The 27,363-nt window shown below is 36.4% G+C and overlaps 1 protein-coding gene across 6 annotated transcripts in view; it reads right to left on the bottom strand.

The window, feature by feature from the left end:
* The window catches only part of DNM3 (dynamin 3), a 647,020-nt gene that overhangs the window by 328,341 nt on the left and 291,316 nt on the right, over nucleotides 1-27,363 (bottom strand). For 4 of the 6 annotated variants that reach the window (XM_060396477.1, XM_015099204.4, XM_027975613.3 and 1 more), the window contains exons 13-14: nucleotides 21,974-22,025; nucleotides 21,121-21,150 (exon numbers count right to left, since the gene is read on the bottom strand). In XM_060396477.1, coding sequence (XP_060252460.1) covers nucleotides 21,121-21,150; nucleotides 21,974-22,025 — 82 coding nt within the window. The remainder of the gene's footprint in view (nucleotides 1-21,120; nucleotides 21,151-21,973; nucleotides 22,026-27,363) is intronic. The other 2 variants (XM_027975615.3, XM_027975616.3) reach the window with 1 other exon arrangement.

The raw sequence follows: 27,363 nt of genomic DNA, 5'->3' as shown, positions 1-27,363 counted from the left end.
TGGAAACCTGGAGGAAGAAACAGCAACCCACTCCAGTATTCTTGCCTGGAAAATCCTTTGGACAGAAGAGACTGGTGGGCTACAGCCCGTGGGGTTGCAAAGAGTCAAAACTGACTGACTAATCACAAGATCAGAAAACATAAATTTTTGAGGGGAAAAGATTATTCTTAAATGGAATTATCCCATTACAAAACAAAACACTGTAAAAATTACGATAAAATGTCCCAGTAATTTACACTAATGCCTGGATAAATGCTATGACATTTAGGTCCCTGACAATGAAACTCAAAATAAAGCAGTAAGTTGGGAGTGGTGCTGAGACTGGAGCCCACAAGGCTGATGAGCAAGTCCTTCTCTGTCTAACTGGCATGGTCGGCATGAGCATTCTTTTCTATGAACATACATCTCAGGACTCTCAATGAAATATCTTAAGAATGTAAAGATGTCTCTGTATTTTGAGGATCCTGGGCTAAACATTGTGACTCAGGCAAAGTTCTGTAATGTTACTGTGCTGAATGTGAAATGATTCATGCTCAAGGGGCAGAAACTGCAATTTGCCTCGGTCATGGTGAATTGGGGACATAGCTAGGTTGGGTGATTCCCATATTGATCAATCCCATATTGATTTCAATATGGGAAAGCAACAAACAAACAAAAACAAGAGAGCTCTATTGGAAAGGCATACAAGAATTTCTCCAAAGAAGACATACAGATGGCTAAAAAACACAGGAAAAGATGCTCAACATCATTCATTATCAGAGAAATACAAATCAAAACCACAATGAGTTACCATTTCACACCAGTCAAAATGGCTGCGATCCAAAAGTCTACAAGCAATAAATGCTGGAGAGGGTGTGGAGAAAAGGGAACCCTCTTACACTGTTGGTGGGAATGCAAACTAGTTCAGCCACTATGGAGACCAGTGTGGAAATTCCTTAAAAAACTGGAAATAGAACTGCCTTATGACCCAGCAATCCCACTGCTGGACATACACACCAAGGAAACCAGAACTGAAAGAGACACATGTACCCCAATGTTCATTGCAGCACTGTTTATAATAGCCAGGACATGGAAGCAACCTAGATGTCCATCAGCAGATGAATGGGTAAGAAAGCTGTGGTACATATACACAGTGGAGTATTACTCAGCCATTCAAAAGAATACATTTCAATCAGTTCTAATGAGGTGGATGAAACTGGAGCCTATTATACAGAGTGAAGGAAGTCAGAAAGAAAAACACCAATACAGTATACTAACGCATATATATGGAATTTAGAATGATGGTAACAATAACCCTGTATGCGAGACAGCAGAAGAGACACAGATGTATACAACAGTCTTATGAACTCTGTGGGAGAGGGTGAGGGTGGGATGATTTGGGAGAATGGCACTGAAACATGTATAATATCATATGTGAAATGAATCGTCAGTCCAGGTTCGATGCATGATACAGGATGCTTGGGGCTGGTGCACTGGGATGAGCCAGAGGGATGGTATGGGGAGGGAAGACGGAGGGGGATTCAGGATGGGGAACACATGTATACCCATGGTGGATGCATATTGATGTATGGTAAAACCAATACAATATTGTAAAGTAATTACCCTCCAATTAAAATAAATAAATTTATATTAAATAAATAAATAAATAATTTAAAAAACAAAGATAGTTTCTCAGCTTTGGTTTATTTCTGTTTTCACTGTGATGGTGCATCAGTGGCAACCTTTTGAAAACACCTTCTGATATAGGACATGCATATCATCACTGACAAAAGATCCCATGGCCCTTTTTTGACAATGAGGTTTTATGATTTACTCTTTGCTAATATCAATAACCTCAGATATACAGATGACACCACCCTTATGGCAGAAAGTGAAGAGGAACTAAAAAGCCTTTTGATGAAAGTGAAAGTGAGAGTGAAAAAGTTGGCTTAAAGCTCAACATTCAGAAAATGAAGGGCATGGCATCCGGTCCCATCACTTCATGGGAAATAGATGGGGAAACAGTGGAAACAGTGTCAGACTTTATTTTGGGGGGCTCCAAAATCACTGTAGATGGTGACTGCAGCCATGAAATTAAAAGATGCTTACTCCTTGGAAGAAAAGTTATGACCAACCTAGACAGCATATTCAAAAGCAGAGACATTACTTTGCAGACTAAGGTCCGTCTAGTCAAGGCTATGGTTTATCCAGTAGTCATGTATGGATGTGAGAGTTGGACTGTGAAGAAGGCTGAGCGCTGAAGAATTGATGCTTTTGAACTGTGGTGTTGGAGAAGACTCTTGAGAGTCCCTTGGACTGCAAGGAGATCCAACCAGTCCATTCTGAAGGAGATCAGCTCTGGGATTTCTTTGGAAGGAATGATAATAAAGCTGAAGCTCCAGTATTTTGGCCACCTCATGCGAAAAGTTGACTCATTGGAAAAGACTCTGATGCTGGGAAGGATTTGGGGGCAGGAGGAGAAGGGGATGACAGAGGATGAGATGGATGGATGGCATCACTGACTCAATGGACATGAGTCTGAGTGAACTCCGGGAACTGGTGATGGACAGGGAGGCCTGGTGTACTGCGATTCATGGGGTCTCAAAGAGTTGGACACAACTGAGTGACTGAACTGAACTGAATCTCTTATTTGCTAAATGGGGTTTTCTCAGTATAACAAAGAAATCAGTATGTATACACTAGAGTCCCAGCATGTGAACCGGTGGTGAGACCCCAGCATGGTCAACAGCTGAAAGCCCTTTTGCTCCTCTTTACATTCCACTTGGTACCTACACTGAGTTTTACCATCTTCCTAAAACTCCCATGTAACAGGTAACTGCCACTTCCCTAGCTCCCAACAAACAGCCCAGCTTCCTGTTTATCAAACAGTTGAGATAATTAAGAATAAGGCATGCAATATTCTTTTCTCCTCAGTTACTGTGACATTTCTCTTTCACTAGGAATTTTAATAGTGTTTCATAATTACTCTTTTTTTCATTTATTTATAATGAAAAATATTTACTATAAAATTTTTTATATTTTCATTTATTTCACTTATTTTTCATTTATTCATTCATTTATGAATATATTCATTCATTTATAAAAAGTAACTTTACTTTTGAGGCAAAATATATTAATCTTAAAATAAATATAGGGAAAACTAATTCAATGGCAAAAGAATCACCCCCTAATGACCAAATAGGGCTTATGCTAGGAAAGCAAGGATGGTTAATAAATCTATCAATATAACAAATAATATAATTTGTTCAGTATGTAAGACCATGATCATCCCAATGAAATGCAAGGCTCATTTCTGAAATATCAGCTGCAGAAACATAGATAAATTTCATTATCACAGTATATTTTAAAACAAAAGCCATCAAATGGTTATAAACATTCCCATCAAGATAAAAAGTAGCTAAGAAAATTTACTATAATTTTATAATGTTCTGAAAGAATATATGAAGGCAGAAATAAAAGCTACTACTACACAAATGAGATAAAAATTATGATTAAATTATAACTAGTAGATAACCCAGTAAATTCCACAGAGCTAAAATAAATGCTTAAAAATCAATACTTTTTTTATTTTATAGTACTAAGTAATTAGAAAATATAATTAAAAACACTCCATTTAAAATTACAACATTAGAGTATTCAAGTTATTTTATATTTTAATAAGAAATGTAAATTTGTATATATTAAGGGATAACACAGGAAATTATAGTATACAGAAGGAATCATCATCTGGCTGGATAGGACAAAAAGGTATGAAAATTGTGACTTTTTCCTCTATTAGTTTATAAGCTTTACAAATATCTAACCAATATTCAAATAGAATTGTAGTTGCAATATGACAAGATTTTAACCTTCAAATGAAAGAATGAATAATCTACAATAGCAAAATCCATTTTTTAAAAAAAGTAATGAAAGAAAATGACCTAGAAAATATTAAAATGTATTAGACACCTGCCATAATTTTAAAATGTGTCATTGTACAAAAATCAACAGAGAAAGATAAATAATCCAGATCCTGGTCCTAGGATAAGAGCTCATCCACGGCCTGGATCGAATCGTGCCACCCATCCAGTCTATGACCTATGGTGAACTATTTAATTTTCCTAAGCTTCAGTTACATCATTTACAAAATAAGAGAAATAATGGAACTTACTTCATAGAGTGGTAGAACTGCATACATTGATGTAAGGAACACATTTGGCAAATTACCTAGCCATAGACTAAGCTTTCAAGAAATGTGAGCTGCAACAATTACTACTATTGTTGCCACTATTATATAATCACAGAAGTACTGCAAACCAATTATGATGGCATGGATCATTTAAAAATTATAATTAGACATTCACCACTGAGAAATAAAATTTTAATAATAATTATTATTGTCTATCAATAATCACTGAGTTGTTACAATGTACAAAGCACTGCTCTCGGTGCTTTATATGAATCTATGTGTTTAATCCATTAACCCTAACAGGTTACAATAGTTACATCCCTTTTGCAAATGAAGAAACATAGATGTTAAGAAATGTGCCCACAGACGGTGAGCCGCAGAACCAGATGCTGAAGCCTGGCAGTCAGGCTTCAGAATCCATGCTTTTAATACCTTCACTCTGCTCCCCAAGCTAGTGCCTTAACTTCTACCACATGCAATGATAAATCCCAAATGGACTACAGAGACAAATGTCAGTAATAGTCTCATAAAAATGCTATAAATACATGGGTAAATTTTTAATTGCTTTTTAGGCGAATATTACCTTTTAAAACATAAAAGCAGTGGAAAAAATGACAGGAAAAAGAGTAACAGATATTACTATAAAAACTTTTACCTCAAACACCTGATCAGGAAAATTAAAACGTACACAAGAAAATAAGAAAAATCCTTCTTAATAAATATGGTAAAAGAACAATATCATTATTACATAAAAATTCTAAGTCAAAAAATAAAAGAAAAATTTCAAAGAGGATATAAGCAAAGGAATGAACAGCTCATTCAGAAAAGAACTCTAGTGGTCAATAAGCATGGAAAAAATTCACTAGTAAATTTTAGACATAAGTGGCTTAGGTTTAGAGATGTATGTGATCAACAAGAAAATAATTGTCTTTTTCATAAGGCTACATAAAAAAATCTGCAAAACTATGAGAAGAAAAGATAAAATATACATGTCACAAAATTTTAAAATTTGTCTAAATAAAAATTAATTTTATTTCACATATACAGTAAAGTCAAGTGATAGATGAGCAGAAAATATTTGTACTATATATAATACACATAAAATGTCCAGACTATAAAAAAATCAGTGAGAAAACAATGAAAGTCACTTCAAAATGGACAAAGGACATAATCAGATATTTCATAGGAAAAAGAACACAAAAGTCTATTAAATATTTGAAAGGCTGCCCCGTAACTTGCAATAAGTGAAATGCAAATCAAAATAATGTATTATTCTTCCCATTGGGACATTCATAATTATATAAAACATAATTATCCAGTACTGAGGATTCAGGTACACACATAAATAGCTGTTGGGTTTATAAACTGGTTCCACTGTTTTAGAAAAACTGGAAACAACACAAATACCTATCTTTAGGGGAATGGTTAAATTTACTCTGGCACATCTACACTATGGAATATATCATAAAACTATGTGCCAGTAAAAGAAGTTTTGTTGTCTTCTGTCTTGTGTACTTACATGAAAAGATCTCCAAGACATATTGTTAAGAGGATAAAGTAAGTTCATCTTCAAATATATTTAATGAGCACCTACTATACATCAGGTTCAAGATATTACAGATATACCAATGAACAAGAGATAGAAGTCATTGCCTTTGTGGAACAAACAACTATAATGTAAAATATGTATAATGTGTGACCATTTTTATTTCTTAAAACCACAATCCATGTGTCTTTATGTGTGTGCATGTGTGTGTGTGTACAGGTGTTTGGATGTGCATGTATATGTATATATATGCTCCAAAATGAAAACAGTAATTATAACTATGGAGGTGAGTGAGACTGGGTAAGAGTCAAGGGTATATTTACTTAATCTGCATTATTTATTTCACAATGAAAATGTGTTCATGTATTTCTTCTATAACAAACAAAAATTAAGCTTCAAAATCATATATTACACTGAAACTCTGTGCTAAATAAGCTATACAGTCCACATAAGGGAAAGACTGAGGCAAGAGCTATAAAATTTTGAACAGTGATTTCTGCTCTTTTGGAGTAACAACTCTATCCTTAACTAACTACTTAAAGTCATTATGGTTGATGGATTACATGATGAGCTAGCTGGTAAGGGAAGGAAATGGGGGCAGTTCTACTACAATGAAGTCATAGAAGACTTGAGTGAGACATCCAGGAGCTAACCACTGGCATTCCCCAGGCCAGCAATCAGGAGCAGGAAAGATGGAATGGGAAGTGTTGGGGAAGGGAGGGACTGGATGGGACTATCCTGGGTTTGGCCTAGGCTTCCCTGGTGGCTCAGATGGTAAAGAATCTGCCTGCAATGAATGTGGGAGACCCAGGTTCAATCCCTGGGTGGAGAAGATCCCCTGGAGAAGGGAATAACTACCCACTCCAATATTCTTGGGGTTTCCCTGGCGGCCCAGGTGGTAAAGAATCTCCTGGAAATGCAGGAGACCCAAATTCTATCCCTGGGTAGGACAATGCCCTGGAGAAGGGAATGGCTACCCACTCCTATATTCTTGCTTGAATAATTCCATGGACAGAGGAGTCTGCCAGGAGTCCATGAAGTCACAAAGAATTGGACCCGACTGAATAACTAATACTTTCACCTTTTTCTTTTCAGACCTGCCTGAGGGAGAAAATGAGCAATTTTTGGTATTGGGCCAAACAGTATTAATAGCAACCCATGTGGAGGTACTCCACCACCGGTGGCTATGTAGGAATAAAGTGGAAACCTCTTTGCTGAGAAGTGAAATGGAGATTAAAAAAGAGGGAATTAGAAGGGTGAGAGCTGTGTATCCACAACTGAGGAGATGATACAATCCCAATGCCCATAAACTGAAAATTGTCATAAACAGGAAGACACTAAGATGCCATTTATCTGATAATTCAGGGGAACATTCAGGTCTGAAATTAAAGTGGTTAGTAAAGTAATAGTTGGAGATAATAAAATTTTACATGTTACAAAAATTCCAGGGAATTCAAATCACATAAGCATTGAATTTACTTGGAATGAAATATATCATGTTAAAAGAGACAGAGAAGCAGGCAAAGAGGACAAAACTAGAGGGAAGAAAAGGGGGAAGCAGGGAGAAAAGAAGGGTAATTATGAGATATCAAGAGGCAGGAAGGGAAACCCTTAGTTTGCCCAAGTGCCCAATTTCCTGGTAAAACAAAACCAGGCCTCAACTGCCCAAAGCAAAGACCACACTGAAATGGAAGGCTAGATTCTGCCTACTGAAGGGATTTTTCAAGGTAGTTTTGAACAGATAGCATTTTTCTCCTCACTGATTTTTAGCCCAAATCCTCAAGTGAGAGGTAATTTGGCTTTAAAAATACAGTAAGTACATCTGTGTATTTTCTGGAAAAAAAAAAATCATGAGACTGACATTAAGTGCTATTTCAAGTAGAAGTCTAGATTTAAAAGACACAGAATTAGTGTGGCTTATTATGTAAGTGTGGTTCATGGACTCCACATTCTGTCAATTTTATTAAGATAAAGAGTGCTGTATCTTATAAGCTATTGATCGACCCCTTTAGAGAGATTTTACAGAACTAAGGGATGAAAAGGAAACACATTCTAATAGCTATTATAGTTTGTCATTGTTTATCAGTGGAGTAAATGTTTTGTGATTCCCAAAAATGTATATGTTGAAGCCCTAACCCTCAACAGGATGGTATTAACAGGAAGTGCCTTTGAGAGGTAATGAGGGTTAGGTAAGATCATAAGGATGGAGACCCCACTATGGAATTAATACCCTTATAAAAGGAGGAGACATGGAATCTCTTTCTCTCTTCACACACCATGCAATGCAATGTGAGGACATAAACAAGAATAGGCCCCTCACTAAGAACCCAACCATGCTGGCACCCTGATCTTGGATGTTCAACCTCCGGAACCACAAGAAATCAATGTCTTGCTTATGTCGTCAGATCCACGTTACTCTGTTATGGCAGCCTGCAATGACTAAATAAGATTAATTCATACAAACCCAAGTTCATTCTATTCAGGATCAATTTATTTTAGATGAACAAAAATATAAGTAAAAAAACAAAAATAATAGTGAATGACTGAAATGATGTGATGCTGTAATTGAGACTATTAAATAAGATTGTTGATGCAATTTATGCAATGTTAGAAAAAGTAGTTAAACGCTGTAGTTAAGAGAACAAGATCTAGTATAAAACTGCCTGAATTTTAATCTTGGTGCTTCAGGTATAACTTGTATGACTGGGCACATGACTTGGCCTCTTCATGCCTTGGTTTCCTTATCTGTAAAACTGAAATAACTATGATACCTATCTCTTAGGGCTGCTGGGAGGAATTACTGAATTAAGGTGTGTAAAGTACCTATAACCACACCAGAAACACTCAGACATAATCAACATTAACTGTTGTGATTTTTACAGAATTGGTGGGAGTAGACAGCCATTCACTCTTTTTAGACATTCAATCTTTTGTAGTAAGTAAAACTTTCCTACTTGGTAGATTTTGAAAATGTAGATTCCCAGATCTTAATATGGATTTATAGTTCCACATGATGCTTGTGGAACTTCATGGGTCCATCTTTATGTCAGTTCTTTCTCCCTGCCGTCCTCTTCCACTCCACTCTTGCCCTCACTTGAGGGTGGGGTGAAACTGGAGAGAAGACTAGATGACATAGAAAATGACTGAGGAAAAAAATAGTTTGGGTATTACCATTAAAAAATGATAACTGTTTCATTTTTTCCTCATGATAAATTACCTATAAGCAATAAACTTTTGTGTGTGTGTGTGTGATTTAGTAAAGTTTGACTTGGAGAGGAATATATTTTTTTATTATTTATTTATTTATTTACTGTATTTTACTTTACAATACTGTATTGGTTTTGCCATGCATTGACATGAATCCACCACAGGTGTACATGAGTTCCCAATCCTGAACCCCCCCTCCCACCCCATATCATCTCTCTGGATCATCCCCGTGCACCAGCCCCAAGCATCCTGTATCCTGTATCAAACATAGACTGGCGATTTGTTTCTTACATGATAGTATACATGTTTCAATGTCATTCTCCCAAATCATCCCACCCTCTCCCTCTCCCACAGAGTTCAAAAGTCTGTTCCATACATCTGTGTCTCTTTTGCTGTCTTCCATACAGCGTTATCATTACCATCTTTCTAAATTCCATGTATATGCGTTAGTATACTGTATTGGTATACATAGTGAAGTAAGCCAGAAAGAAAGCAATAAAATTTTAAAGAAAATAGATAAATTCTCAGGAAGCAACCCTCAAAAACACTAATAAAAATAATATTTAAATAATAGCACCTTGAAGAAGGAGAGAACAGCCCTGGTTTATCCCAGTAGCAGAAGGTATTAGTGTTTCCTTAAGTGAAAATAATAAAAAGAAAATCCCTTTTAAAGTTCCAATGGTCCAAATTATAAATTTAGTTTAATAAACAAAGTTCAGCAGCATATCATAAAGCTAAATCTTAGGTAACGTTTTATTATAACAAGCCATTCTAAAAAGAAGAAAAAAGAAAATCTGCAAGTAGCCAAAGTGTAGGGAGTTGAATGTAGGGAGTGTCTCCCAAAATGTCCATGGAAACTCACAAGTTACTTAACTTAGAAATAGGGTCTTAGTAGATGTCATTAATTAAGACAAGGTTGTACTGGATTATAGTGAACTCCAAAGCCAATGACTGGTGTTCTTAAAGAAGAGAAGAGGACACGGGCAGACACGCATTGGGAGAAAGCCATGTGAAGATGGAAGCAGAGATGAGTCCTGTGGCCATAAGTCAAGGAATGCCAGGAGCTATCAGAAGCCAGAAGAGGCAAGGGAAGCTTCTTCCCTAGAGATTTCATAAAGAATTTAACCCCAACCACACCTTAATTTCAGACTTCTCACCTCCAGAACTCTGAGAGAATAAACTTCTGTTGTGTTAAGCCACCCCAGTTTGTGGTACTTTGTTATAGCAGCCCTAGAACACTAACACACCAAGGAAAATGGCAGTCACAGAATTAGGTTATAAACTTAAAGATTCAACTGCCAGACCAAGTAGCAACAAACAACTCTATATTATCCTAATAGGAACAGCTAAGAACAATAGATCTCATTTTAGAAACATAGTACATGCTAGAACAGTTGTGATATGTGCATGTATTGTCATGACAAATTATATTCCCATGAACTTGAAATGCATAATTTTAGAAATGTTTTCCTTAAAATGCAATCCAATACATCTAATAAAAATTATATTTATATTTCTTTGCTGATAAGGGACATCTATTTAGTGTACAATGAATACAAATAATCATTCTATGTTCCTAAAAGTATATATAATACCTTGCCACAAATCTTTGAGAATTTTTAAATATTCAGTTATTTCTATTTTAAAAAGCACAAACACCTATTACAGCATTCAAAGAGTTTTCATTAAAATTGGCTGCCTTGAAGCAACAAAGCTGGAGCAAAAATTTATTCAATTCTTCCTACCAAAAAAAAATGGTTTTAAAGTATTTTTAATTAAAAGAACTTGATAAAGAACTGCTGATTGGCTCTAAAAATTTATAACATCTATTTTAAAATACATGTTATAAACTGCTTACAAGAATACTGGAGTGAAGGCATTTTTTATTGTTCTGTACTCAGAAAGCTATACTCAAAAATCAATCTATGATGCAGAGGAAGGAACATTTTCAAACTCATTCTATGAGGCCAGCATCACTCTGTTAGCAAAACAAAGATATCACTAGATGAAGATACCATACACACACACAAAAAAAGAAAATGAAAACCACAAGCTGATATCACTGGTGAACATAGATCCAAAAATCCTCCACAAAGTATTAGCAAGCTAAATCTAACACTAAACTAAGAGGATCGTACATCAAGATCAAGTGGGATTTATCCCAAAGTTGCAAGGATTCAAATATCTGCAATTGATCAATGTGATAAACCATATTAACCAGACTGAAGAATAAAAAAATGTGTTAATCATCTCAGTAAATGTGGGAAAAACTTTTGAAAAACTCTCCAGAAAGTGGACACAGAGGGGACATACCTCAATACAATAAAGGCCATATATGACAAACCCACTGCTAACATCATACTCAATCGTGAAAAGCTGAAAGCATTTTCTCTAAGATCAAGAATAAGGCAAGAATGCCCACTCTTAGCACTTTAATTCAATGTAGTATTGAAAGTCTTAGCTATAGAAATAAGAGAAGAAATAAGAGGAATCCAAATTGGAAGAAAGAAATAAAACTCACTATTTGTAGATGACACGATACTATATATAGAAAATCCTAAAGACACTATCAGAAAAATATTAGAGCTCATCAGTGAATTAAGCACAGTCAAAGGATACAAAATTAATATACAAAAATCTGTTGTATTTATTTACACTAAATTACGGGCTTCCCAGACTAGTGGTAAAGAACCTGTCTGCCAATTCAGGAGACATAAGAAATGTAGGTTTGATCCCTGGGTTGGGAAGGTCCCCTGGAGGAGGGCATAGCAACCCACTCCAGTATTCTTGCCTGGAGAATCTAATGGACAGAGGAGCCTGGTGGACTCCAGTCCATAGGATCTCAAAGAGTCAAATATGACTTAGGCAACTTAGCACATCACAGCACAACAATGAACTAGCAAAAAGAGAAATTAAGGAAATAATCCCACTTACCATCATGTCAAAAAAGAATAAAATACCTAGGAATAAACCCCTGTACTTGGAAAATTATAAGACACTGAAGAAAGAAACTGAAGATAACACAAACAGATATACTCTGTTCTTTGATTAGAAGAGTAATATTGCTAAAATGGCCATACTAGTCGAAGGAAATCTACAGGTTCAATGCAATCCCTCTCAAAATATCAATGGCATTTTTCACAGAACAAGTATAATTCTAAAATTTGTATGGAAAGACAAAAGACCTCAAATAGCCAAAGCAATCTTGAGAAGAACAGAGGTGGAGGAATCCTGCTCCTGGATTTCAGACTATACTACAAAGCTACAGTAATTGAAACAGTATGGTACTGGGACAAAAACAGATATACAGTTCAATAGAACACAATAGACAGCCCAGAAATAAACATACACTCATGGTCAATCAATCTACAACAAATAAGCCAAGAACATACAATGGAGAAAAGACAGTCTCTTCAATAAGCAGTGTTAGGAAAATTTGACGTGCATGCTTAGTTGCTCAGTCATGTCCGACTCTTTGTGATGCTATGACTGCAGCCCACCAGGCTCCTCTATCCATGCAATTTTCCAGGCAAGAATACTGGAATGGGTTGCCATCTCCTACTCCAGGGAAAATTGGACAGTTACACATAAAACAATGAAATTGGAACATTCTCTAACACCATATACAAAAATAAATTCAAAATGGCTTAAAGACCTAAATTTAAGGCCAGAAACCATAAAATTCCTGGGAGAAAATACAGGTAGAACACTCTTTGATATAAATCATAGAAATATTTCTTGGATCTATCTTTTAAAGCAAATGAAATAAAAGCAAATAAACCTAAATAAACTTGAAAACTTTTGTACAAAGGAAATCATTGACAAAAGGAAAAGACAACCTACTGAATGGGAGAAAATATTTGCAAATGATAATACCAATAAGGGGTTAATATCCAAATTATATAGACAGATCCTCAACTCAACATTTAAAAAAACAAACAACCTGATTAAGAAATGGACAGAAGACCTGAAAAGACATTTCTCCAAAGAGGAAATACAGATGGCCACAGGTACATGAAAAGATGCTCAATATGACTGATCATAAGAGAAATTCAAAGGGAACACTTATTTCTCAAAAAACTAGAACTACTAAATGATCCAGCAATTCCACTCTTGAGCATATATCTGAGAAAAAGAAAAGCACTAATATGAAAAGATACATGTACCCCAATGTCATACCAGCATTGTTAACAATCTTCAAGATCTGTAAGTCACCTGAATGCCCATCAATAGATGAATGAATAAAGGAGATGTAGTATATATATATAAAATGGAATACTACTCAGCCATTAAAAAGAATTTTGCCATTTGCAACAAAATGAATTGACTTCGAGGGTATTTTCATACGTGAAAAAAGTCAGACAAAGAAAAACAACTACTGTATGATATTACTTATGTGCAGAATCTGAAAAATACAACAAACCAGTGAATATAACAAAAAGAAACAGACTTACAGATACAGAGAACACAATGTGGATACCATGGGGGAAACAGGCAGTCTAGGGGTAGAGAATTAAGAGGCACTAACTGAGCTATTTCTGCTTTATTGACTATGCCAAAGCCTTTGACTGTGTGGATCACAATAAACTGTGGAAAATTCTGAAAGAGATGGGAATACCAGACCACCTGAACTACCTCTTGAGAAACCTGTATGCAGGTCAGGAAGCAACAGTTAGAACTGGACATGGAACAACAGACTAGTTCCAAATAGGAAAAGGAGTATATCAAGGCTGTATATTGTCACCCTGCTTATGTAACTTCTTTGCAGAGTACATCTTGAGAAATGCTGGGCTGGAAAAAGCACAAGCTGGAATCAAGATTGCTGGGAAAAATACCAATAACCTGAGATATGCAGATGACACCACCCTTATGGCAGAAAGTGAAGAGGAACTAAAAAGCCTCTTGATGAAATTGAAAGTGGAGACTGAAAAAGTTGGCTTAAAGCTCAACATTCAGAAAACGAAGATCATGGCATCTGGTCCCATCACTTCATGGGAAATATATGTGGAAACACTGGAAACAGTGTCAGAGTTTATTTTTGGGGGCTCCAAAATCACTGTAGATGGTGATTGCAGCCATGAAATTAAAAGATGCTTACTCCTTGGAAGAAAAGTTATGACCAACCTAGACAGTATATTAAAAAGCAGAGACATTACTTTGTCGACAAAGGTCCGTCTAGTCAAGGCTATTGTTTTCCCAGTGGATGTGAGATGTATGGATGTGAGAGCTGGACTATAAAGAAAGCTGAGCACTGAAGAATTTATGCTTTGAACAGTGGTGTTGGAGAAGATTCTTGAGAGTTCCTTGGACTGCAAGGATATCCAACCAGTGCATCCTAAAGGAGATCAGTCCTGCGTGCTCATTGGAAGGACTGATGTTGAAGCTGAAACTCCAATACTTTGGCCACCTGATGCAAAGAGCTGACTAATTGGAAAAGACCCTGATGCTAGGAAAGATTGAGGGCAGGAGGAGAAGGGGCCGACAGAAGATGAGATAGTTAGATGCCATCACTGACTCAATGGACATGGGTTTGGGTGGACTCTGGGAGTTGGCGATGGACAGGGAGGCCTGGCGTGCTGCAGTTCATGGGGTCGCAAAGAGTCAGACACAACTGAGCGACTGAACTGAACTGAACATTACACTGTTGCTTTGTAACAGTCTTCCCACTTCCAAGGGACACAAGCAATTATTTTACTACCTGTTTTGAAGACTAACAGAATAATACAAATATGGAACAACAGCAGCAAAAATAATAGGAAATACTTTACATAGCACATACTATCAGCCAGGCCCTGTTCTAGGCACCTAACTTGTATTATCTCATTTAATACTTACAAAAACCTTATGAGGCAATTACAATCCTTATCAATGTACTATAAACTATAAATCTGAGAAATAAGAAGGTTAAATAATTTGCTTGTGGTCACAGAGTGGCTTTACAATTCCAGCTCTAAAGAATCAATGCACCATATTACTTCTCAACTTTGTATAGTCAGAATTATTTTGAAAAAGAGAGAAGGAGGAAGGAGATAGAAAGTCCAAGGATGAATTGGAAAAATTATTAAATTTAATCAATAAGTAAAAATAAGGTTATAATAATGTGGTATTAAAAATCTTACTGGCCTCCCTGGTGGCTCAGATGGCTTATATTCCTTTAAGAAGACAAAATACACAAGAATCCCATTACCCAAATTAAATTGTTCTAAAGACAAACAATGCTCAACAAGTACCCGTAGCCATCATCTCCGATGCACCTCCTCCGGGATATATTCTCTATTCTTCTAACAATAATTCTGACTTCAAGTGGAGAGGAAATCACCTCCAATTCCAGTCCATGTGATCTGATCTAAGCTAATCAGTGCATCTCTTTCTCTGGGACATGATTGGTTTAGGAATGAGCACATGATCCAAGCCTGTTCAATCAGACTGAGCCTCAAGGAGTTTTTCTGAGAATTCTGGAAGACTCATCTATTTCTGTGGAATTCAGACTAGGAATGAAATACTCTGGCTGCCATACTGTAATCTTTTGGGGCAGAAGAATGGAGCCAACAGCAAAGAAGCAGAATCAAAAGCCAGAATTTGTCTAGTTCACCATGGTGTATCAAATCAGTTCATCTTGATTATTGTTTGCATCATGGATTAAATAGTACTTAACTCCATCTATGAACTATTCAATCACGTAAACTAATTAATTCACCTTTGTTTCCAAAGTCATTTAAATTGAGCTCTTCTGAAATTTATATCTGAAAGAATCCTGATATAGATATTGATACCAAGAAGTCACATGAGAGTGAGAATTGAAAGTGACCAGCTCTGAAAGGTAGAATTAGCTGAGTGGACAAAGAAGGAAAGAGGGCTTGAGGAGTTCTCTACTGTAGCCTAGGAAGTTGGCAATCTTTGTTACCCACCTGTAAAATAGCTGACTAAACTCTCACCTCTTTTAACAGTGGCCTCAAACTATCACTTACAGAGATTGAAGAACTATGGATGTTAATAGAAAAATTTTAGAATGTTGGAGTGTGTTGAGGTTTTTTAGACTTAGAGGGGTCCTAAGGAAAAGATACTACTGTCTACTAAAACTAGCTTTCCAAAAGGAGTGAAGGAAGAGACCCGGTGTTGATAAAAAGTTCTTTTTAACTCAGCCTACGATTCAAGAAGGTTGAGAATCCAGTTATTAGCAGACTTGTAAATTTGGGAAAACCAAATTTCATACTTGATTCTATACTTAAAGTAACAGAAGGCACATTGGTGGGAAACAAAATGGAGAACAAGGCATTAGGAAGTACCCTGTAAGAAACTGGTCTGCTCCCTGCCAAAGGAAAAGGTCTTCCTAGTTATACAATTGCAAGTGGATGCAGTTTGGGCCAAGAAGCATGTCAACTGTGCCTTCCTGCCCATGTAAAAGCCATATCAATCCTCCTAGCCTCAATATATCCCGACCCTTAATACATTCAACTCCGGAAAATTTCATTACTATTTCTCTTTACTACCCGGACCTTCTGAAGACAGCATTTCACAAATATCTGTAGCTATCATTTGTCATTCCTCTCCTCCAATGTCTGTTCCTTCTTATTCCAATAACATCTAGGACTTTAAGGTGTCATTCTCTTCCCTTTTAAACCTTGAGATATGACATCTCATTCACTGACTTCAACCTCCAACCCTACCATTTCCCCCCTTAATCCTGGTACATATTTTCTCTAATTTCAAAAACAAAAAACAGTGCCCTGGTTTGCTAGGTTTCTTTCAATCTTCAATAAATATCATCTTTTGTCTTTTCTTTTTTCTGGGATCAATCTCAGATTATATTTTCCTGTTTCCTTTGAAGTGAGGTGAGGCCATGACTGAAATCTAGTGAATGGCAATGGAAAAGATGTAGCTGCTTCCAGCCTAGTCCTTATAAACCTCCCTCACTCAGGCTTCTTTCTTTCCTATCTGTTAGAAGAATGAAAAGAAATTTAAAGTCCATGACTGATTACGTGAAGGAAGGGTGCCTCAATCCTACCAAGAGGAGTTGGTGGGGCTGGATTGAGGCTGACTTGTTACAGCAAGGTGAATTAAATTGTTATTAAGCTACTGAAATTGTGATGTTGTTTGTTAGTTAACTTCTCCTAATGTCCTGACTAGTACATTAATCAAAACCATTCATATTATATAATCCTTTATTTCAGCCTGTCTTTCTTCAAAACTTTAACTCATTTACTCTCTTGACCTTATAAGCTGCCTACCTGGAAAAACTTCAGTTCAGGGTATTAATTCCATTGTCTGCTTTCTCAGCTTTGTTCTACCTCCCAGCTGTGGAGTAGTAAAGTAAATTCACAAGGCTGAGAGGACTGGTACTACCTTGGGTTGTCCATGTGATGCATGGGGTCTTCTACCAGTCCATTCATTTGACAATTTCCCTGGTGTTTCCCGAGTCCTTGGAAATATCTAATACTACTTGGCCATTCTCTTTTTGAAACTTTCTCTTCCTTGAACTTTTCTTCTACTATTGTCCAAGTTTTCCTATCTCTTTAATCACTTCTGAGGCTCCTTTTCAGTTCCTCGATCTGTCTCAACTCTTCTTTCTCCATTCTCCTTTAAATCCCACATTTCCTTCTGTTCTTATTCTCTGAGGCGATCTAACCTCCTTCTATGGCTTCACCTATGATGTACACATTGATAAAACATATCTCCAGGCTAGACAGGTCATGAACCTCAAACTCTAGTGACATCTCCATTAGGCACAAAAAAATGTATCTGAAAACTGAAATCACCACTTCTCTCACCTCCACTGAAATCTACTCCTCCCTCATCTGTACTCCCTGTCACCAGACCTCCTTAGCCATAGCCTGGGAGAATGACTTCACACTGCCCCCCACTCCACAGCTATTTATAACTCTCCTCATGCTCTAAATATATCTTGGATCTACCCTTCTCCTATGTACCTCCTGCTCCTGACATTTGTATTTTCTTACCTGAATTATTTCAAAAATGTCTTCATCAATTTCCATATATTTAGTTTTATTCCTCCAAATCCCTGCATATGGCTAACACACAGATTTTTCCAACATATAAATCAGATGATATCTGTTCCCTACTGGAAATCTTTAGTGGTCCCCTATTTTGGGAATAAACAGTTCTCTGTCTCTTCTGAAGTCTAGACACTTTAATCCAACTTCCCACTGGACATTTTCACTCCAGTCTTCCACAGTGACTCATACTCAATGTAACTATCCTTCCTCAATATGTTCCTTTCTCTATGAAGAGCACCACCACCTTATCTGTGCCTATATCACATGTCTGGAGAGCACCGCTGACAATCCCCAGACTTCTCTTCAGCATCTGATTCATCACAAATCCTTTTGCTTTCTACCTAATACCTACCTAATAACCTAAATTCCTTCCTAATATCTCTTGAATTCATCAGCTTCTTCTCAAACCTAGTACAGAGAGCTTAGCTAGCCCAGATCATCATAATCTTTTGTCTGCAACAGGCTCCTTCCACACTATAAGCAGAATGGTCTTTCCAAAGTACTATTATGATTGCACTTAAAACCTTACAATAATACTCCACTGTTTCCATGGTCACATACACACAAAAATAGCTTTAATGGAGCTTACTGTCCTAGTGAAAGAAAATAAAAAATAATAAATAAACAAGATAATAAAGGCAAGATTTGGGGGAGGGAAGGTGACGTTAGATTCAATCTTCAGGACCAGCCTCTTACTGCAGTGATGTTTCCAGTAAGTGTGAAGTATCAGAAGGAGCTAACCTTGAAAAGGGAGACAGACTTCAATTACTTACCATCATCCCTACTGGGATGTGAGCTCCCTGATAGTAGGGCCCATGATTTAGTCATCATTCTAATGTCTACCATATTTTTTGACACTCATAGGTTTCAAATACACATGTGATGAGTGAAGAGGTGAATGAAGTTTACACTGAAATTTCTGGGCAGTGCAACTTTAGGCTAATTGTGTGTTCACATTTATTTTTTCATACATTTGCTGACACCATCTTGTAGACAAATTTCTAAGCAAGTAAATTTCTAGGCAGACAGAAACAAATGGGGATTTAGACTTTAAGGAGGAACTTTTCTTTCTTTATATCCTTCTAAAATATTTCAGAACAGATTCTGCATAGCCATCTCTTATAATCAGGAGCCCAAAGTGGATATCAGTATGGATGAAGCATTTGCTAGGATAGGACAGAGTATTTTAGTCCCCCAACCATAAAAGCTGACATCAATTAGCAGACTGGACTCCAAGGTTCCACGGTTTTGGGCTTCTTGATTAGCAAAAAAAAAAAAAAAAAAATTAAACAGAGCTCCTGGAAGGAGGTTGGAAGTGTGGAAATTTGACAAAAATTATTTTTATATAAATTCAAATCAACCTCAGTTACTCAGATTCATAAAGAAAAGGGTTTCAAATTATGATGGTTTATTTCTATGAAGCAGAAAAAAATTAAGGATTCCTTAAAATATATTGTATTTAACTATTGGATTTGACTCTGAAAAGGAAGATATTCAGGTTTATAACCTCTTACTAGCAAAATGAAATGTTAAAACAACAACAGCAGCAACAAATTTGGCAGCAAAACCTTGAAATGATGTAAAAACTTCTATGTCTTTCATTTAATCTGCTTAGTGTGATTATCATTTGTTTCACTGCAGAAATACAATGTGTTTAAGTACAGAGTACTGCCTCTGACCCCACAGCAATACTGAATAATATATGATATATACAATATTTTTCTAAAATCCAGAAAGTTCTGACATTCAAGACACATCTGGCCCCAGAGGTTTTGGATATGTGATCTGTATTCTATTATAACATTCACCCCAATTCTATTATCTTGAGTTATAAAACTTTCATAATGCATGGGCTTTGAAGTACTCAGTGAAAGTAAAGGCACAGAAACACAATTAGCATGATTTTAGCATTTGGAAGCAATATGTTCAGAGTTTCCTTTCAAATCTGATTTAAAATGTGCATTTATGCCACTATACTAATGCTTTTCCAATCAGCATAAACTTCTATGAGCTAGCTTCTGACCATGAACAAAATTTTATAGATAAAACCATTATACCACACCTAGACTTAATCTGGGCACTGTAATCTACAAAATAATTGCTATAGCTTCTAATTTTCCAAATGTTTCATTCTTCTCATTTTATAACTCATAATTTTCTTATACTTCATATTCGTTTTCTCCCCAAAGTTTTAAGAAACAACACCTAGTTGCCTGGAGCAAAGTTTCTACTCTTTATAGGGCACATATCTTGTAAGCTGCAAACCTCATTATGGAGGTTATTTTTGGTTCTCACAATCACCTGGCAGAGAAATTTTCTATTCTTCCCATCACACAATTAAGCAAATTCAGGTTCAATTTGTCCAAGGCCAAAGGGCCACTAAGTGACAGAGGAGAATTTGAACCAAGGAATACCTAGCTACAAAGTTTGTTTCTTCCAAAACATCATGAAGAAAATAATTTACCCATCCTCCAATCTCATTCTCAAATTATGCATAGCTGGAAGAAAGACTTCAGGGCTGCCTCACCCATGCTATAAATGAGTATAATTGCTTCTTTCTTCTAATGCCTATGCTAGTAATTTGACAGTATTTTATAATTCCATTAAGTGAAGATATAGCATCTGGTTTTAAAACTTTAAGTCATATAAAATGTCAATCAATGTAATTTTGCTTTTTGTTTTATTATTTTTAAAATAATATAAATAATTGATATTGGGTAGGGTTATCAACAGGTATATCAAAATCAAATGTTTAATATTCACCCACCTTTTAGAAGTGTCATCTATATTTATTGGAAATATCATACAAGGGGAAGAGAAAGGCTTACATCTCATAACAACATAGCATAAAAGGACAGAGATGAAGGTCATTAATGATTTTAATTATTTTAAGGCCCATTAAAATTAGAGAAACATCAAAGCACCCACAGTGTTAAATGTTTATTATTGTAGCATTTTAGAATTCACTAGTTCATACCTTTCAATCACAGCAAGTTATTAGCAGTGAAGGGATGAACCCTCTTAAGAGGATTTTTATTTCAATGATAGGATGTTATGGACAAGACAATCTAAGTTTAAAAAAATTAGTAGCAAGCGCTAGTTGAGTTAATCAGTTAAAGACAAACTGTGCCCTTGGGAAGCTAAATGAAAAAGCAACAGTAAAGCTTACAGAACTTAGCTCGTACAATTTGCCTTGAAGGCGGAAGATTGGTTCCCTGAAATAGCAAAGAATTATATGCTTTAGTTCAGAAAAAAAAGTTTTTAAAATAAAGTCTATTATTACCTCTTCTCCTTTCAAAACAATGGAAAAAATTCTAGAGCAGAGGTTTCAATTTGTTCAATAATTGTACCTCTGAATTAAAAAAAAGAAAACTATAAGATCATCATTGTTTTGACTTGAAAAGAAATAACAATGCAAATATTCATTATCACATAAAACATAAAAGAAACAAACTGTCAGAGTTAATGCAGTCTCTGCAGAGCGCTATTAGTTGGAGACAGCTGGTCAGCCCAACAGGAAAACTCAAAAGATCAGATCTTCTTAGGAATTAACATCTTCATTAAGCAACATGATTTGGCATGGCAGAGATTAAATCTTATATCCAACAGCTGCCTTCTTTATGAGCTGTCCCTTCACTGTTACCAAGCTGTGCAAATGTGTGAACTAGTCAGCAGCACCAGAAAGCTCATGCAACTACTCACCATATTTTAACCTTGAATTGACTCACAAGTTTGATATTAAATCAAATTTAGGGGTAATATAAGCAAGCAAAGTAGGACACAAGGAGTCAAACTTGAAAAGCAGAGCAAATAGCAGAAAAGTTATTTAAAATAAATCAATAGGGTTAACTGCATAAAAGAGCCAAAACAAACAAACAAACAAAAGTGCAATTCACTCCAAAAACTTTAAAAACAAAACAAAAAGCTGCATGTCCAGCAAAATTTGCACATGATTAATTTGCGTTAAAAAGTCAATCAAGCAATTTAGTTCAAATTCTTTGGAGCATGCATGCACTGATTCTTTTAAACAATTCCTACCTGATTTCCAATTGTGTTTTTCTTGTGAACCTGACTGCTTCTCTGCTGAGCACTGAGAAAAGCAAAGGAGAGTAGCACTGAAGAAACTCATAAGATTTTTTTCTGAGCAAGTAACAGATACTAAAATAAATACAGGCATTAAATATATATCAACTGAGGCAGAGCTAATATAAAAAATCCAGGTCAGTTTAGTTCTGGAAGCAAAACCAACTCAGTGGAACGTCTAGAACCAACCAGTTAATCACAAAACAAAAACATAAAAAAATAATACACCACAGGAAGAAAAGTTGTATTGCTATGTTAATAACAGTATTTGTGATGTCCCACAGGCATACAAGATTGTTGCACTAAAAATTGGTAATTAGCACTTTTTGAGTGTATGTCACGTTCTAAGCACTTTACAGATATTAGTGATTTTATTTAAATTTTAACCTTGTGAGGTAGTTACCAATAGTTACAGATGGAGAGGTTGAGTCACAGGGAAGCTATGTGTTTTTCCCAAAGTTACTCAGCTAACAAGTGCTAGTACAGCTTGGACCCATCTTGCCAGTACTAGACTCATATGTTTTCAACATTTCCAACTGGATGTCTAATGGGCATCTCAAACTTAATCCACCAAAACTGAACTCGTGATATCCTCCCTACATTCCTTTCTATCCACACTCTTCCCCTTCTTAATTAGCAGCAGTTCCACATTTCCAAGTGCTTAAGCCAAATCCTTGGTTCCTCTTTCTATTACTTCCACATCAAATCATCAAAAAATGTTATTGATTCTACTTCTCAAAATGTATTTAAAACTCAACATCTTTTTACCACTTCCATTGCTACCACCTTGGTCTAAGCCACCATTATCTCTCACTTGTACCATTACAATCACTTACTCTTTGGTCTCTGCTTACACGTGTCCCCATAATGTCTAGTCTCAACACAGAAGTCAGAGTGATACTTTTAAAAGGGGGTTCATGTCATTCTTCTCCTCAAAACCGTCTACTGCTATGCAACACAATTACACTCAGGGTAAAAGTCAAAACTCTTACAATGGTCTGCAAAGTCCCTGAACCCCACTCTCACCTCTTTGACTCATCTCCTCCTGTTTTGCACTTTTTTCATTAAAGAGGTCCAGCCATACTGATCTCTCTTTTTTTTAACCCCACCAGGCACACTCCCACCTCAAAGACTTTACACTAGCTCCTCCACCAGCCTCAAAAATACACTCCCACCATATACCTGCATAGCTCCCAACACCATCTCCTTCAAGTCTTCATTCAAATTTATCTTTTCTGTGAGACCTATCATGACCGAGTCTCATTCTCATTATGCTATTTTATTTTTCTCTATGGCATTTTTCACCTTAAAACACACTACAGAGTTTCCACTGATTTGTGTGTGTGTGTTTATTAGCTGCCTCCCTCCATTAGAATGAAAGCTCCTTGCAAGCAGGCAGTTTTGCCTGTTTCATTCACTGCAATAACCCCAGTGCCTAGAAACTACCTGGTGCATAGCTGGCTTCAACAAATATCTGTTGAATGAGAAATCCAATGAGGCTGGTATTACGACATAAGCACAGAGGAGATGAGATTCCAGATACAACCCCAACATTTAACTCTGGAGTTCTCATGATTAGGCACTATGTTACTCTATCTCTCAAAAGAATAAAGGCTTTCTTTCAATGAGTCCATAAGTAAATACATATCAATATAAGACAATACAACTCATTTTGGTTATTTTGAGAAGACTAGCAATATTGAGCCCTCTGACTAGTTGTTTAGCTGTTTATAAAAGCTGTTTCAGAGGTCAATGAAATAGTCTAAAACAGAGGAAAGGTAGGTTTAGATCATCAGTCAACTGTTTAAAGTAGTGGAATATTATAGTTCAGTAACACATCAGAAATCAACACCACACTTAGAACTGTTGCTCAAAATGGCAATCTTTTATAATCTCCCATGATGTATTTAAGTTGTTTCCCTTTATACTCATAAAAAAACCTGTATACTACATATACCTGAGGGAGGGGAAGAGGTAGGTGCTGAAAGGCCACATTGTATTTGATTACTACAGATATTATGTGTGCATCTTTCTTTTTCACTTTGCTTTTTCACTTTTCAGAGTTTAGCTTTTCTCCTTCAGTTCTTATTTTTCTAGTTTTTAGTTAAATGTGTAATTTCCTTAATCACTATGAGATTCACCTCTCTCTAACCTTCTCTTCATAATCCACATCTATATTACTCAGGTATTTGTGGTGAGGTTGTGAACGAGGTGAAGGTTGGGTCTGTGGCCCACACTGACTTCTGACTGTCCACTGTACCCTGAGGCACAGAGTGTATCTAAACTACTACTCTTCCTGGGGCTTCAGACCCTATGCTTTCTTTCTCCAGGATCCTCCAAGCTTTCCTCTCTCTTCTGGGAAGAAATGGGAAAACTACAAATACAACGTGACCATGCCCTCTTCATGGATATGGCCATCTCTCCCAAGCATCTACTTGTGTTTTGGAGTTCTTTTAAGGGAAACTATTTTAAAATAAATCACTGACTGGTAGTGGTAACTTCAAACTATGGCAGACTTACAGGTGTTTACTTTGGAGTAGGTGAACTATTGGGGACCCTCAACTTATCTATGGGTCTCCTTAAAATCATATAAAAGAAGCTGAATATAAAGCAAAAAATAGATTGTGGATGACTCCTTGCGCTAACTTAGGCAAACAGTATGACCTAAATGGACCTTAGTTTCTTGGCTTTCTTGGCTATAAAGTGTGTGTGTGCGTGCGTGCGTGCGTGTGTGCGTGCGTGCGTGCGTGTGTGTGTGTGTGTGTGTGTTAAGAGACAGAGACAAGGAGTGAGGTGAGGGATTGTACTAGGCACTTCTTAAATGCCTTTTAGATCCAACATTCCTTGAGATGCAAAGTCACTCTCAGATGCTTATGAAATCTACCAGAAGAGACGTTCCGCTGACAAAGAATATTCAGCTACTAAATAATGCATGTATAGGATCTATCACTTGTCACAATATTCAGGGGGAAAAGACATTTATTTTATAAGCTACCCTCAGATATTAGAGTTAGAACAAATACTAAATTACCTTACTTTTCACCTAAAAAAAATAATCTTTTTTGCAGCAACTGGTCCCATGAATCCAAAGATACTGCCATTAATGATGTATTTAGGTACTTAAGGTTACTCCATCAGGTAACATAATAATAAAAAGCTGCCTAGTTAGAAAATATCCTTTATCATAATCCTTAGGAATGCAATGATAACTGAACTGAAAGCATCTCAAAATACTTATTTAAAAAATGTGTTCACAGAAAACCATGTAAAGACTTGGAAGTTCATTTAAGTCTTTGGATATATCCTTGGTGATAGGTCTTTAACTGGTTATCTCTGCAATATTGTACAACACACCGACATATAATGCTTTAATTTGACATAAGTAAAAAACTAGGGTATCAATTATCTGAAAGGCACTCTGTGGAACATATAAACATAAATAAGGTATGGTCCTTGTAATGAGAGCCTACAATTTATCTAGTGTGGGTAGTGATATACATACACAAAACACAAATAACAAAGGGATAAGCTCTGAAAGAATAAATATGTGAAGCTGTAACAGAAAGCCAATAAAAGTGCCTCTGTTTCAAACATGGGATATAATTACCACCATATCTTATTATCTATGTATATATTTGTTATTAATCATATAAAATCCTACTACACACAAGTCACTGTGGAAGCCTTCACCAGAACATTAAAACACATGAGAGCAAATTAATGTTGAGACATAATGATTTTGAAAGTATACAACAAGATGTTTAAATTGTATAAAATTAAGAGCAAACGGAAAAAACATGCAAAGAAAAGTAATCCACTTTTACCTCAGCTCAAAAATATTTTTTTGCATTATTTGTTTCTATCCATGTCCATATGCATACGCAATAAAAGACTGTAATAATATAAGAATGTGCCAAGGGGTATGTGTGACCATTTATCAAATAAATTGCACATGGTAATTTCTCTGAATGCTCAGAGACAAAAAAGATCTTTTTTGGTCTGATCTGAGATTTTCATAGAAAACTTGAAGTAAAGTTTTAATAGAGGAAGAAAATCAACTGCATTCTAAGAGAATGCAGTAGCATATGCAAAGCTAGTAGGTAGAAAGATGGGCATGTAGGGAAGCTGTACAGAGAAAAATTATTATGGCAAATATTATAGGACCATAGGCTTGGGTTTGTAAATGACCTTAAAAGCCACCTAGTACAATAACTCTATGTTAGGGCCAATTATGGAGAATTTGGTCATTACACTGAAGGCAGCAGAAAGTATTTAAAATTTCTGAGCCAGAAAGTGGCATGATCAAAGAAGTGTTTTATTAAATAATACCTCCCTGAAATAGGCAGTATCGACTCTGAGCCAGGGAAGACAGGAAGCAGCCAGCCTTAACCCCTCCCTATGACTGTTGGAATCCTGCCCAGTCTTCAAAATCAAAGCCAGTACCATTTCTAGATTATGCGTTCTCAGAATCTCCAGTTATCTCTCCTTCCCACGAACTCCACCAGCTCTGTGTCTGTGCCTGTATTCTATAAACAGGACTGTGTTATCGGCAGGTCTCGAATTCCCCTCAGCAAGGTCTGCTCTCCGATGGCCAATGGTGTGTTGCATTCATTAGTATCTCACCTCTCTCACCACTTGCATGGTTTACAGTAATTTCTTAAGAAATTTTTGTGGAAAATATTTTGATACCAAGGTTATTGGACAACAAGGAGATCAAAGCAGCAATTCCTAAAGGAAACCTACCCTAAATATTCATTGGAAGGACCGATGTTGAAGCTGAAGCTCCAATACTTTGGCCACCTGATGCAAAGAACCAACTCATTGGAAAATACCCTGATGCCGGGAAGATTGAAGGCAGGAGGAGAAGGAGATGGCAGAGGATGAGATGGTTGGATGGCATCACCAACTCAATGGACTCAATGAGTTTGAGCGAACTCCAGGAGATTGTGAAGGACAGGGAAGCCTGGCATGCTGCAGTCCACAGAGATGCAGAGTTGGACATGACTGAGTGACTGAACAACAACCAGAGTTATTTACACCTAGATTCTTAATGTTTCTCTGCAATAGGAAATTTAAACAATTTGAAGATGTGTGCCATAGACATGTGCTGCAGTAAGAGTATGGTACATTCAGGAATCCAAAAGCCGCCAGTCTGGCTACAGCACAGAGTTAGAGGGTGGGATAGAGAGGAATAGTAACAAAAGAATAGACTGAAGAGATAAGCAAAAAAACACACAAAAAAAGACATTTTCTGTAGGGCCTTGGAAACCACACTAACAAGTTTAGACTTTATTCTGAAAGTAACAGGAATCCCAGAAGGAATAAGAAAGAACATGACAAAGGGC

Source organism: Ovis aries, chromosome 12 (genome assembly GCF_016772045.2).
Source record: "Ovis aries strain OAR_USU_Benz2616 breed Rambouillet chromosome 12, ARS-UI_Ramb_v3.0, whole genome shotgun sequence".
Taxonomy (NCBI): domain Eukaryota; kingdom Metazoa; phylum Chordata; class Mammalia; order Artiodactyla; family Bovidae; genus Ovis; species Ovis aries.
Note: the sequence above shows the minus strand (reverse complement) of the source record. Positions and strands in the feature narration are given on the sequence as shown.